The following is a 15,199-nucleotide window of genomic DNA, read 5'->3' as shown; positions in this document are numbered from 1 at the left end:
TATTGATAAGAGGTTTAGAATGAGGTGCTGTAGTGACCTGATTATACAGGTGTATAGAGGCCATCACATAATGCTGATCACTCACTGCAACCCTTATAAAACCACCAGTTTGGAGCATGTGCTCATTCACTCACCGTGACTCAAGAATCTGTTCGTCCTTACTGCTACACCAGAGAACAGACTCGTGAGTCGTGACGCTGAATGGCAACACCATCTGCTGAATAATCCAGCATTTCTGTTCACCAGCAGCATAAATGGGTTCGCACACTGGGACCAGCTTAGGATGCTGGTTTGCAAGTGCTATTTTGGAGTGTTGTGGTGATTCTTTTTATAGAAGGAAATTCAGCCAAGAGCTGTATATGTAAATATTATGTGTACTTACTCCCATTTTTAAAAAACATTTTGTTTGTTAATATATTTGTGCACTTTTGGGACTGTTACGGACACTGTAAATAAACATTCTTGCACTGAGGTGCTATTGTGGCTGCGCCGTCATTACTCCAGTACTTCACCAGCACACCTCATCATCAGATACAGTCCCAATATACAAAGAGTAAAAGTAACACTGAAGCAGTGTTGCAGTTAACGAAATCAATTAATCTATGAGTAATATTTAACCATGATATCTCTTCATATTTTACCAGAGGATTCTTAAACAACTCCAAAAACAGCATTATCATGTTCATTTATTTGGCTTTAAAAGTTGGTTGAAGTAACCATCTGTCAACCTGAGTCCTTGATTATTAGCGTTCCCTTAACTGGACACTTGGCCCTTGACTTTTCTTACATTAATTCTGTTTTAGCAGTTGTACAGTGCATGTACAATTTTGTCTACAATACTGTGTGCATTTTTTGGAGTCTGACTTTGTTTTCAAAGTAACATTGAAAGAGCCGTTGTAATAATCCCTGTTATTGTACACACTGCTAATGGTTATGCCCTCCCCCCTTTATTTTCATATCTCTAAATGTTTTTGTTTTGCAAACCACACACGCTTCTGATATGTGTACAGATCCACATTTTGACATGTATGTGCATGTAAAATGAATCACTGTACAGTTTTCACCCATGTTCTGTGAAGATTAAGAAAATGTTATGAACCACAGTTATTTTGTCTCTTGAATTGAGGAGAAGAGAATCTGGATGCATCTCTTTTCTTGTATTAATAAGAATCAAAAAGCTAATAGTCCAAAGGAGAAAACGAACATAACAACTTTACATCCAAACGTAAAGACAATACTCAGCAATGAACCTAGGTAACTGAGGGCATTAAACACACAAAAATAAAATAAACAAGGAACTAAACAACACACAGGTGACCATAATTAAACAAGCTAGCAATTATGGGAACGAAGGAAACAGGGACTAAACAGCAAATAGGAACATACAAACTGAGAGAACTAAAACCCATAGAACGTGACATAAATAAACTGCGATTCACATTTCACCCATTTTAATGTTTTTTTCTTTTGTTATTTAAAACTTTAAATGACATTGATTAATAATAAAACTTACCTATAACTAATCAAAATTGTCAGTTGTATTTTCAACAGAAGGGGCAAAAGAAATGAGAAAGTGACCATGTTATATGGTTAAAATCATTAATTGTTCCTTTAAGTGCTAAATTTAGAAGTACACAAGCGAAAACAATGCTTGTCCCACAACACTGCTTGCTGACCACTGGCCTACTTACAGTCAACCAAGCAGGACAGTCTTGGTCAGCCACCAACATCAGGACAAACACTGCATGGTTGTGCAACAGCTCCACTGTATTTGTTTAGCTTGAAAACAGCAACTATTCATGGTCTGGACCAGCACTCTCAGGAAGAAGTGAGGCAGTACTTTTCCATTGCCTTGCTTTAATATAAAAACCTGTTGAATTTGAAAGACTATTTTTGTCTCCTGCTCTTCCTCTTGGATTTGGATATTAGACAAAACTCAGTGTTGACCAATTTTATGTTGAATATTGATGACAAGAAGTGTGCAACTGCAGTACAAAAGAATTCATGTTTACTACAGACAGTCTGAATGTCCTAACGGCTGAATTCGCTAAGTGAAACTTGTCTTTTGGGCTTTCATAAACCATAAGGCGCACATAACTGATTTCATATCTGTTTTTGGGGGCTTGGAATGGGGAAGTATCAGGTAAACTAAAAACTGTGAATTTAGGTTAAGCGGTTAAAAAACGCCCGTTAGAGTTTGAACGCGGCCGTTGATTGGACATCGTCACCGTAGCTCCTCCTCCTTTACGTGACGTCACGGCTGACGCCTCCCCTCCTCGACTAGCGTTTTTACTTTTAAAGCTTAAGCTGGAGTAAATTCAGACAACATTTGCACAGATGATTGTAATACATCGTTAATGGAGAATCTTAGAGGCCCGCAAAAGACCAGAATGAGCTCATTTCTGTGTGCCCGTTAGCTGAAGGATGATGATGTTTGCTGCGGGTGCTTTTAGCATGTATGCTAATGTTAGCTCTCCTCATTCAGTGTTTCTATGTGTGTGATAGATAGCCAACATAGCAGCTCGCAACCTCCGCTTTCACTTCGATCTCTTTTAGAGCAGGTAAGAATATAAATTCCTTGCTGTTCATCACTTCTAACACCATGCATGTGTTGTGTCTGACACATCATTTCTGCAGGAAGAGTCGTTAACTGTTAGCTGGTTGAAGTGAGACGTCAAACTGCACCTGACTGACCTCATGTCATACTGCCATACTAATGCATTTTAACAGATATCACACTTTCGTCATGTTAGTACAGATATATGCTGTCAGTCACACGACACCGGCTTTAAAACTGTTGTGTTGATTTGACTTTGATCCATCAGATATTAACAAAGTTTAATATCTTCCTTTTATAATGAATGAACACCGAAGGCGTTGTGGTGCTTCTCGGACTGCAGCGCTGGTGTTTGACACTTGTTTGTTTTGTGGTGAATTGAATTGCCCCTGCTGTGTGTGTGTGTGTGTGTGTGTGAGGTCTGTCCAGTCTGCTGCTGAGTTGTGTGTGTGTCATGTGGTGTTGTGTGTGTTGTCAGACAGGTGGTGTCAGTGACAGATGTCCCAGGATTATGGCAGTTCTCTCTGTGTATGTCTCAGATCACTGGCAGGGTTTTCTTTTGGATAGTTTAGTTTATTTATTTATAAAGCACAATAATACAACTGTCAGACCATTGTGCTGTACAAACATAAATAAGAAAAACACCAATCAAAACAATAAAATAAAATAACATACAGAAAAACAAGTCGAGAAAGACTCATATTATAAGCCTTCTCTAAAAGTACAAGCAACAGCACAAATACACACAATAGTGTAAAGATACAATAAAATAACCAGTGCTTCATGTGTTTCAGGGAGGTCTAACATTAGTTTTCAGGATCAGAAATTGAATAAAGTAATCAAGTGTAAAATAACATTGCATATTTGACTGTATAAATTAAAGATTAATCCTCATTAAAGTTACAAAGCCATTAAATCAAAAGCAGTGAGTGATTTCCTTGTCTTTTGTTGTTTGATTAACATTAAAAACACAGCAGGAATATTAGGCTGCTGTCACTTTAAGTCATGATGAACTGATACTGTACACATGCGTTGTCTTTCTCCACTGACTGTCTGACTAGGATACTCTCCAAGACGGGTGTGTTTACATCATTTTTGTGTGAATTTGTTGGTTTAAGCGCAAGCCTCGAAAGTAAAATCAATATTTGCACGCTGTCTGAGACGCAGCTCTCACACACACACACATTTCCACAGCGCACGCAAGTTCTCTTTCACATCTTCTTGCGCTCAAATGTTTAAACTGGCCAGGCTTAAATGAGATTGGTTTAAACACAGATAGCAGCGTGTGCTGTCCAGCTCTCACCTGCGCTCGATCGCTATAGGAACACAGAATGGCTGTCACACTTCACTTCCAGCAGAATTTCACAATGCACATCGCTAAACTTCAACACACATGTTTGTATGTGTGTTCAGTTCATCAGCGCTTGTTTGCAGCCCAAAGTGCGCTGGGTTGCCATGTTGGGACCCTAAGCAGGAAAGCTAGTGGAGGCTTGGTACCGATGCTCTTCCATGCATGATATTTTAGATATTAGTTAATAAGACTTTTATGTATTTTTTTTTATTGTATTTCATTTTATTATCTTATTCCTATGTGTGTATGACGTTGTCTGTGAATTTCTCTTCTGTAAAGCACTCTGTAAACACTGTTTTTAAGAGGTGCTGTATAAATAAAGCTTTACTTACTAATGCAATAAATGACTAATTTTACAAACCATTTTCAGGACAAATAACCAGCGGGTAATATCGAGACAATTATTTTTAATTAATCAAGAGAAGCTGAAATCATTATCCTAATGAAATCTTAACGAAGTCATTATTTTTAATAGCTATTAAAATACAGTGAATCGTGCAGCTCTAGAATATCTCGGCTCAGGACGGCCTGAGCTCATTGAGCAGAAAACACATGATCTATAGGATAATAATTAACACTTCTAGGCACAGTGTCTTTGTATAGGGAAATGTGTCATGTACTCACCCTCATAAACCTGAACCTATCCCAGACCTGTTTGATTTACTTTCTTCTGTGGACCACAAGAGAAGATATTTTGAAGAATGTGGAAAACCACAGTTTTAGACCTTGCTGACAAGCATAAGCTCTTGTATGTCAATCATAAACATAATTACTGTAAAATACTGTTCATGATGTTTGTTATTTTTATGCTTATATAACATCTGTATTAGCTCAGAATGAGGACTTGTAAAAATGGCACTTTCTTTCCCCCATTAAAAGCTTCTGTATGAGCTCTACTCTTGCTTATGTACAACCTAAAACACATCCAGAACTGAGACTTAAACCCTTCCTATTATAATTTATGACTCTAAAAGTGGAACTTTGAATGACCTTGATCATTGCACTTCTTCTTAAACTCAAAGTATAAGGAACAAGAATGTGCAATGTTATACATGTACACACATGTATTTACAGTATATACTTATATATGTACATGTACCTTGAAATACTGGCATAACCTGATTAGCGAGTTAAATATTCTTCAAAATATTCCTTAAACATTGACAACATTGACAACCCCCTTAAAACTGCTTTCTATTTGTTTCTAATATTGTAATATTTACATGTACCGGAATCAGTCAAAGTTTTGCCACAGTTAAACATTTACATCTCTCATTTATTCTCTTTGTATTATTTTCCTTTATAAAATAGCCAGGGCTGCCAAAATGTGTAAAATAAGTGCGATAAGAAAACACTCTGTGAGAGTAGAATTGTGAAAGTTTTGACTGTTTTCAGCGCACCTGAAATAGTTAATTTGTATAACGCTTTTCACAATACATATTGTTTCAAAACAGCTTTACAGAAAATTTCCAAGTTTTCTGTCATTAGTCAGAGATGAGTGTGTCAAAGTAATGCACAGCTAATAAAATATGATTTATGTGCTCGGGTGACATCATGTGTTCAGTTCAGTTAAGCTAACGCAGTGAAAGTGTTCAGCAGCAATTACAAAATGTGCTTGTAATGATTACAATATAAGGATAACATTACAATATTAGGAAAGTGTGTGAAAGTTTCGTGTGTTGATCCAAAGTTGTGTCGTGAAATCTCTGCGGCTGTCGTGAATCAAACTGGATCTGGCGTGTGTGTTTGTGCTCTTGTGCTGCCCTGATTCAGCTTTTCCTTCAGCCTCATGTTTATTTGCTCTTTAAATGAGTGTGAGAGGACCGTTCGTCTGCCGCTCGCTTTGCTTCTTCATTTGGCGTGAAAGATCCTTTAAACTCACTTCACCTCGATTCTTAGTCGTGAGATTCTGTTCGGGTGCGGTGAACAGGGTCAAATGTTTGTCTTATCTGAAACATTCTGTTCATAATCATCAGTGTGTTTCTTCAGAGAAGTGTCAGCAAAATATGAGCAAATTGTGTGAAACAATCCAGTTTTGTCATCTGTGGGAAAGTCTGCAGCGGTTTTATCTGGTTTCGCAAACCTTGTGTGTTTAAACCCAGAAGTTGAAGCCCCAGAAACCCCTGAAACCTGAAGTATATTTAGCTTTCACACATATGTTAGCGTACAGTATGTGTAGTGTACATGTGACAAATGTAGTCGAGAGCGGGAGGGAATGTGTGTGTGAGTGTGTCCTAGTCTTTCTTTCAACTGTGTGTAGTGTAATCTACAAGTAATCTCAGTACACACACATTCTCTCATGATTCACTCACACATGCCTCATCCTGGATGTGTGTGACTTTCTTTTTTCTGCGGCAAACATTTGGAAAATAATATCACATAGGCAGAGTAAAAGTAAATCATATTACTTCCAAGCATCAACGGTTTAGTCGCCATTTACTTACTGAAATAATTTTCATAAAATCTTTGTATTCTGTATAAGAAATAAAACCATACACAGAAGAGGAGAGTTAATTTTCGTTTTTATTTTAATTACTTTTAATTACTTGAGAAACAAATAACTAAAGTTGTGTTTATTTTGCAGGATAATAGATCCTAACCCTGAACCTGTGGTCTTCTGGGCTTGTTCTGACACATCTGAGAGGTGAGACACTGGTGTCAGGGTCGATCACATTCAAAACCAGAATCAGAAAGAGCTTTATTGCACACACAAGGAATGTACCGTGGTATTGAAGCTTCCAGTACACACATATAATAACAGGACACACACAGTAATCCTCTCTGCAGTCCTGACTGTTGTAGACTCCAGGTGTCTGAACACACAAATATAGATGAACACAGCTTCAGCTGAGTAGAGTTAATGTGAGTGTCCCACTCAGGTCCTGTTCCTCCTGAAGTCCACGATCAGCTCCACTGTCTTGAGTGCGTTCAGCTCCTGGACATGAACAATAATATTCAAATAATACTTTAAAAGTGCAATTAATGCATACAGTAACTTTAATACAATATTCCTGTGATAAAGACGGCCGCACGGCTGCATCAAGGTCAATAAAAAAGACAATTGTGTTTTTGTTTTTTGTAGAATGCAACAGAATTATCAGATACTTTTTTCAGATAATTTGACTTTTATGATAAGATAATGGTATTTTAGGTAGTAAAGTGTCACATGGTCTGACTCCCTAAACATGTATTTAATATTAGCCTAAATATATTAAATAAAAATATTTTGTATTAATTCTAATATTTGTGAAAATGCTTTTTACCTTGAAAAATATGTTAAAAAAAAAGAAAAGGTTTGTGGAAATGAATAAGATGTGTACACTTATATCATTTTCTGAAATTAGATTTTGTTTGCACACATTTTAAACTATATAGAAAATATATTTTCTACTAAGTGGATACTAGACACTAAATTTGTCATTGACGCTCATATTTTAATAACCAAATAGAGTACATAGCAAAAGTATGAGCAATGTCAAAATTAAACTTTTCCATCCCAAACATAAATTTCATTTTAAAAATATTCATACAGAAATCAGTTATTTTAAATTGTATGAATTTCACAATATTTTACTGTATCAAATACAGCCATGCTGAGCACAAGAGGCTTCTCTGGACACGTACACACTGCAGCTTTCAATTTAAACGTTTTTTCCTTGAATTTTCTTGGAAAAAATTCTTTCTTGCCTTAAAATATCTTGAATGTAACTCGACACCCTTGCCTCATTTAGTAAGCGTGGTTCTATGAATATGCAAATGAGCCCCGCCTCCACTCACTCAGCTCAGAGATCCACTGGTTGACGATCACACGTTGATCTGATTGGTTACAAGGTAGTTTGTGACGTCAGAAACACCAGCGATTTCAAAGCGTGTTTTTGAGACGGTCTTTGGTTCACTGCAGTTTTAAGGAGAAAACACTCAGCAATGCTGTCGACCATTACACATGGTTTGTCTTAAAACACATTACAAACACCACATAGACACATAAACAACATTAAAAACTCGGTTTTCACCACAGAGGGACTTTAATCCTTTTCTGTTCAGTAATTTACTGGAGTGACAACCGCATTCTACTACAGAATTATCTCACGAAAATGTAAAAATCCTCTGCAGTGTACAGACCCCAACTGAACAACTAGCTGTTAATGACGGACATCGAGAGAAAGACATAACATTACATTTATAAAATAACATTTATCAGAGATGTATCTCTTGTCTGTATGTGCGGTGCAAGAAATCACAGGGAAAGCGCTAAGAGCCCGACTCGTGTTGCCAGATCTGGTAAGAAATCAGCAAACAAGTCCATAAAAAACCCCAGAAATAAATGGAAATGCTTTATGCTGAAAATAAGGCTGAAATATTACAACCCGCACTTTAATAACCCCATAAACTTGATTGCTGTATGAGGTAAGCTTAAACATCAAGCCCGAAAACACTTCTAATAAGTGAACATGGCAACACTGCAAGAGCTGCTGTCAAGTAAACACTTTAGTTAAAATTGCTGAACACAACGAGTCTTTTGTCACTGTAATATTACTTTAGTCAGAATAGCGAACTCACTCCCCCATTTAAACTGTTCACTGCCCCCGGTTGTCCCTCCTGAACCTCTACAGTGTGTGTGCGTGTCCTCTGAGAAACAACTGTCCTGAAACTGCTGTGTTCCAGAGAGGCGGTGAAGATGAGTGTCTGTGAGGAGCAGGACGAGGCCTGTGAGGCGGGATCTCCGTGTTAACCTGAGAGCTGTCTGTGGGGAACATGTCTGTGCACGAGGACCTGGATCACCCGCGCTTCTTCGTGGGAGCTGATGATGGAGAGGCGGACGAGCTGCTGGATCCAGGCAGAGTGCTCGGCTACGACTGCCTGTACGAGAACGTGGAGGAGGAGGATGAAGAGCGAGACGATGATGAAGAGTATGATTCGGTATGTGAGATTTTTATGCCTTTGGCCTTACTTGCTGACAGATCTGATATATCAGTTATTTATAGACTCCAGTATAGTTAATCTGACTCCTTTAAAGTTGTTATTCTTTAACCTCTTATTCTTTAAAGGTAAAAGTCTTTCTTAGAACTGATAGGAAAACCGAGGATTTAATCTGAGCATTTAGATTAAAAAAAGTTAGAGTTCCTGTTGCCTTCAACATTATCAGTAGTAAAGGCCAACTGACAGCAAACCAGAGACCATAACCCTGAAGGCACCAGTGATGCGCGGGTCAATGTATAAACAACCCGCACCCGACCGACGTTTTCAACTAACCCGCCCGCAACTCGGACCGCAAGAAAGAAAAAAGAAAATATTGTACCCGACCCGCTTCCTGACCCGCTTTTTTTAAAAGTAGTAAATGCTCATCGTAGCGTCATTGGGCCATAGACGTGACTAGGGTGCGGGGGGGTGTGGCCGCTGCTGGGTTTCCTATCATTATCGGATTAATTGCACAGTTTAACCATCATAGAGTGGACGTTTATCATTTGCATGTGTTTTTAAGTCCTGTCAGTTTAACAGGGCGCGCTTGACAGGGCATATATTAGAACGAGCAGAGAGAGAGAGAGAGCCCCGGCCGCGCGCGCACTCACTATTAATAATAATAATAATAGCTAAGTATTCTTTTTTCCCCGACCAAATGTGACCAAAACGGTAATAAAAATGCTGTCATTATAAGAGGTTTTTAGTGTCAATGTATTGCTTGTTTTTTCTGTTTACATTTCATGGTGTGACACTTCTCTTCTCCCATGATGGAACACAGAATGCTGCTACGTCAGAGCGGCCAAAGAGTCAACAAGCTTCCCCGTACTTTTTGACAAGCGTCCTTGACAGGGCGGCCAGAGCTTCTTTGCAGCTCAAGTCGGCGGCGGTGTGAACGTAGCCTACAGTTAGGAGCGCAAACTGTTCTTTTTCTGAATGCTGTATGATATAGCCTAGTGTTATGTAATAAAGGCTTGATTTATTCATTTATTTCGTTTCATTTTCTTAAGATGCTGCATGTGTTAGTCTAATCGAAGTGTGCGTCTCTCCCCAGTCCATCTCTACCTGCAGACTGAGCTCGTGCGTCATCTTCAAGCCAGTTATTCAGCAAATAAAGTGTAGGCCTATGTAGGCTATTTCATAGAAAATTGTCTCTAGTAGCCTACTATATAAATTAAGGGGAGAAGCATTTAAGCAACAGTTCCTACATTGAATATCAGGATATACTTTAATATCTCTGTTAAGCTAATCATAATTCTTTTTGAGTTTCAATTTTGTTTAAGTTTATAAGTTGTCAGATGAAAGCAGACTTTAGCTACATGTTAGAACACACAAGTAGATAAATAATATGTAGTGGGACACGCGAGAATGGTACAGATGTGCATTAGAGGTGCAAGCGACCCAGACAGACCCATCCTGTGCCTGGACTGTCCCAGCAGTCTCTCCTCGAGCAGCTCATTGATGATGAATCCTGTGCACCAGATTGGCCTTAGTAGAGCGGCACGATTCTGGATAAATTGTAAAAATAAAATAAATAAAAGAGATCATTATTCGCCCACGATTCTGAACAGACATCTAAACAAGATAACGTAATTTTCTAGAGGTTCTGACAAAATGTAGATTGCTGCAGTCTATTTAAAAAAATATCTAATTAAAAATCAGTTTGAATGAATGATTCATTGACTCACTCATAAACACTTCGCTTGTTTCATTACTGGATGAATCAGCGTTTTTGAACGAATCTCTTGAATGAATGATTCAATGACACATTTTTAACAGTCTCTTGTCGCCACCTACTGGTGTGACGATGTAATCGGTACAATCTTTATTTGAAGCGTCAAGTTGCTTTCTAAAGGTGATTTCTGTTCTGGTCTATTTTGATCACCTAATCCTAACATAGACATCAGTGTTTATATCTGAACTATAAACTTTTATCCCAGTACTTCTGTGATAATATGAATATTTGTACAACAAAAATAATGAGACCGTCCTGCAAAGTACTATATGTCCAAACAATATGTCATTAATTCAAATAAATGAATTACTTTGAGTGATGTTTCATGAAGCTAGAATGTTCAGCTATTAAATTTGTTTTGGGTCATATCTGTGATTTGATCATTTGCTATGAAGTGGGTGAGCATCCTTTGTGGTGATTTATTTTTCAGTATTTGTATTGAACACTTTAATTTCAAAAGGGTAAAGAACAACATATTCTAGAATAAGATCCCTTTAATGTTTCTAGCATGAGTTTTAATAGGTATGCCAAAACTGATCTTCTATTTAGAGCATAATTTGAGATGCATGTGTGTTATCTGCAGCCCCCAGAGAGACAGATCGTGGTGGGTATCTGTGCCATGTCGAAGAAGTCAAAGTCCAAGCCTATGAAGGAGATCCTGGAGAGACTGTGTCTGTTCAAATACATCACTGTGGTTACGCTTGAAGAGGAAGTCATTCTGAACGAGCCGGTGGAAAACTGGCCGCTCTGCGACTGCCTCATCTCTTTCCATTCCAAAGGTGTGTGCCATCATGTCGGTTTTTGGTGTAACAGATTTAACAAATAATAATTAGTACAGTATTTTCCATTAAATAATTCACATCTGACTACGAAAAAAACATCAGTGTATAATTTTATTATTACGTTCCGAAATTATGTAAATTACTGGTTAATAAAACTAAACATTTACAAACATTATAAACATATATTTTATTTCCCCCACTCTACAACAAATCCTTTAAATTTAACACTAACAGAACAGGAATGCAAATTGTAAGTATATAAAACAAATGTAAATTATAGTGGCATTCATTATAAACAACAGTTATTACAAATGTCATGCCTGGAATATAAATCGGATGATTAAAAAACAGACTTTTATTCTGGAAAATATGGTGTCTAATTACTTTAAGTACAATGTGTAATGGATTACATTTTAAATTCCTTTTATCAGCTTACAGTTACTGACTTTAAGGTGTACACATATTTGCAAAATAAAGTAAATTAAGTTTATAATGATATAAATAAATCATGCTCATGCATATCATGGTCAGTCGGTATACTGTATTCTAATTGGCTGGACGACGTGTGTTAAAACCACTGAATGCACAGGTAGTTCGCTCAGTTACTGTATTGAGAGCAAGAACATGTGTAAATCTGTTCATTCCTCTTGATATGTTCGCTTCACACATCAGAAGAGTTTTGTTCATTGTTTATCGTCTGCTTTTAAAGGATTTCCTCTGGATAAGGCTGTGGCTTATGAGAAGCTGAGGAATCCGTTTGTCATCAACGATCTGGATCTTCAGTACTTTATTCAGGACAGGTGTGCTTCACGACCGCCATCACAACATCTGTAATGGTGATGTATAGTGAACCGTGTTCAGGGGAAAGCATCATGCAGTTGTTTTATTCCTGACATGATTATGGGCAATTCCACTGAAATAATGACAATGGGGAACAGGATGTGAATGTTTGAATATTGCCAGCCTTCATGGTTTTAAAACTGAAAAAACTTTCACCTGAACCTTCAGATAGGAACTGAGAGAGGTATTTATAATGACACCATTTAGTCTCACTGTGACACTGTCTTGTGTTAACTCTGTCAGGAGCTAGCTAATGTTGAATATTAGCACTTTAACTGGGTCAGCATGGCAACCTTCAGCATGCATGCCAGCATTCAGCCACAAATATGCATTGCATTCATCTGATTTTGTTTTAGAAATGTCTTGCTTCTCCTAAGCCATATCCACGATGAATTGCTCCTGATTTGAATGTGTTCAATACACAAGATCACTGCAGCCTCATGCCTACGGCAGTATAGCAGCTTTTCTGATATTTGGAACAACGGCACTCTTGGTGGTGTAACTATTGCTTAAAGAGTTAGTTCACCCAAAAATTTAAATTCGGTCATTTACTCACCCTCATGTCATTCCAAACCCATAAGACTTTTGTTTTTTTATAAACACAAATGAAGATATTTTTAATGATACTCAAGAGATTTCTGTCCTGCCATTGAAGGTCTATTCAACCAAAACTGTTACGCACCATAAAGTTCATAAAGACATTATAAAACTAATTCATGTGAATGTAGGCTTTTCTATAAACATTGATCAACGCACATACATAGAGCACATCAAATATGGTAAATGGAAGCACAACCATGTTTGCTTGATGCAGAAGAAAAAAGATCATTGCTTTATTTGTGTTTCGAAGATGAAAGCCTAATGGGTTTAGAATGACATGAGAGAGAGTAAATGATGACACAATTTTCCTCTTTGGGTGAACTGTCCCTTTAAATGGCAAAATAAAAATGCATCTGTTATGTGTTCATGTTTAGGAGAGAGGTGTATCGGATCCTGAAGGCCGAGGGAATACAGCTGCCTCGCTTCGCAGTCCTGAACCGAGATCCTGCCAGACCAGAAGGTTTGTTAACTCCCTCAAATCTCACCCTGACCTAGTTTACACTACATACAGTAAGCCTGTGGCGCCAGTGGACAGATGATGTGTTTAGATGTGCTACACCTCAGTGGTGTGTCCTCGTGAGCTTGAAGTGTGTAACTGTCATTCCTCTTATTCAGTGCATTTTCATGTCCGCTGTTGTGGCAAAAATTCATTAAACAATCATCAACTGCGTAAGAGACACTTTGAAATTCAAATGATCATTAAAAAGTATTTTATTCTTGCAAGAAGGCCCAGTTGCCACACAGAAGTCACAAGTACAGTCTGTGGAACAAGTGTGACAACGAGGGAGGAAGAAACAGAGCCTTTATATCTTTTCCAAGGTCTCTTATCTATAGAAGGACAGGTTTTCTAGTGATCTAATTCTTCTGAGTTTATTCCTACAAACTCAGAAGTCCCAAATGGGACCACCTCTGATCCCAAGGGGTCAGAGGTTCCCTTTTCAGCTGTCTCCCCCTTTGTCTCACAGTGTTCACATTAGTTCAGAAACACAAGTCAGCTATAATATTATTTCAAAGTCTTACTGCAAATGGAGATTCATACTGCAGTCTTAACCTGTTAGTCTTAATTTAATGTATATTTCAATTTGCAGTAGAAACATAATTCTATAATTAGAAAGACTTCCCTTTTCACTGATCCAGTTTTATCAGGTCAATAGACTCAACATGAAGGAGCAGGCCACATTTCTTTTTGTTTTGACATTATTGTGAGTTGCGTTCACTGTTGTGCAAGACTTATTCAGAGCCTCAGTTCAGTTCAGACATGTGGGTTCATGAAAACCTGACATACCTGTTAGTTATAGTTTAAATGGTTGCAGGTTCACTTTGTAGTTTGCAGAATTAATTGAGAGAATTTTTTGTTGAAAAATCATTTTCTATTTTCCAATTGACTTTGTCAAATTCTGATCTAATCAAATCAGTACCATGTTAATTATTTTTTTACCTGTCTTTTTTAAAGCAATGTTTAGTTAAATGGACTGAAATGTCCTCGAGCTTTATGTGTTCTCTTTGAGCTACTCGCATACTGTCTGTGAATGTGAGGTGGTAACGGCAACATACAAATGTGAAGTCATGTGAGAGAGGAGGTAGTGCTGTGATTGGCTGATCGCTCTGTCAATCTGCCAGTGAGATCATAACCATGTGCATGTGACTCTCAAAATATGTTCTGCCTCAATTTCCTCTTTCAAAAAGACCTGCTTCAATACAGAACAAAAAGTTGCATTCATCAAACCATTTCACCAGTCCTTTATTTTGTTTCTCTAGAATGTAATCTGGTGGAGGGAGAGGACCATGTGGAGGTGAATGGGGAGATTTTCCAAAAGCCTTTTGTGGAGAAGCCAGTCAGTGCTGAGGACCACAATGTGTACATCTACTACCCCACATCTGCAGGAGGAGGCAGCCAGCGGCTCTTCCGCAAGGTGTGTGTGTGACCTAAACACCCAAAAACACACATACAGTGTTCCCAAAAGGATTTTCAGAGACTATGGGGGGCTGACCTCGGGGGTATGCCTCCCCTCTAAGACAATTTTGTACATTTTTAAAATGAAATAAATGTATCATGTGCTCTTTGATAGTGCAAATTAAGAGCTTCAACCCATTTTCGGTGTCCAAAGTATTTGCATTGACTTGCATTGGACTTTTAAAGTGGACTTTTAGTTGTGATATAGGCTAAATCCAATCCAAATCCAATTTCTGAGCATATCCGACTGAAATCTGATTGAAATAGAAAGTGTGAATGGCAATAAATCACATGTAATTCGATTTTTACAAATCCGTTTCAAACTTCATATGTGGTTTGAAATCCTGTTCAAATCGTATTTCTGGAGGTCCGTTTCAGTCTGATCTCTCTCTGATCGGATTTCGTGTGGTTTATGTAACTT

At 37.9% G+C, this 15,199-nt stretch overlaps 1 protein-coding gene across 8 annotated transcripts in view; it reads left to right on the top strand.

The window, feature by feature from the left end:
- Positions 1 to 2,229: 2,229 nt before the first annotated feature.
- The window catches only part of ppip5k2 (diphosphoinositol pentakisphosphate kinase 2), a 49,299-nt gene continuing 36,329 nt past the window's right edge, over positions 2,230 to 15,199 (top strand). For all 8 annotated transcript variants that reach the window (XM_084401473.1, XM_084401472.1, XM_084401471.1 and 5 more), the window contains exons 1-7: positions 2,230 to 2,561; positions 6,493 to 6,552; positions 8,574 to 8,828; positions 11,186 to 11,381; positions 12,094 to 12,184; positions 13,199 to 13,284; positions 14,583 to 14,737. In XM_084401473.1, the coding sequence (XP_084257599.1) occupies positions 8,664 to 8,828; positions 11,186 to 11,381; positions 12,094 to 12,184; positions 13,199 to 13,284; positions 14,583 to 14,737 (693 nt within the window). In that variant the 5' untranslated portion in view covers positions 2,230 to 2,561; positions 6,493 to 6,552; positions 8,574 to 8,663. The remainder of the gene's footprint in view (positions 2,562 to 6,492; positions 6,553 to 8,573; positions 8,829 to 11,185; positions 11,382 to 12,093; positions 12,185 to 13,198; positions 13,285 to 14,582; positions 14,738 to 15,199) is intronic.

This window comes from Rutilus rutilus (genome assembly GCF_951802725.1).
Source record: "Rutilus rutilus genome assembly, chromosome: 25".
NCBI classification, from domain to species: Eukaryota; Metazoa; Chordata; class Actinopteri; order Cypriniformes; family Leuciscidae; genus Rutilus; species Rutilus rutilus.
Note: the sequence above shows the minus strand (reverse complement) of the source record. Positions and strands in the feature narration are given on the sequence as shown.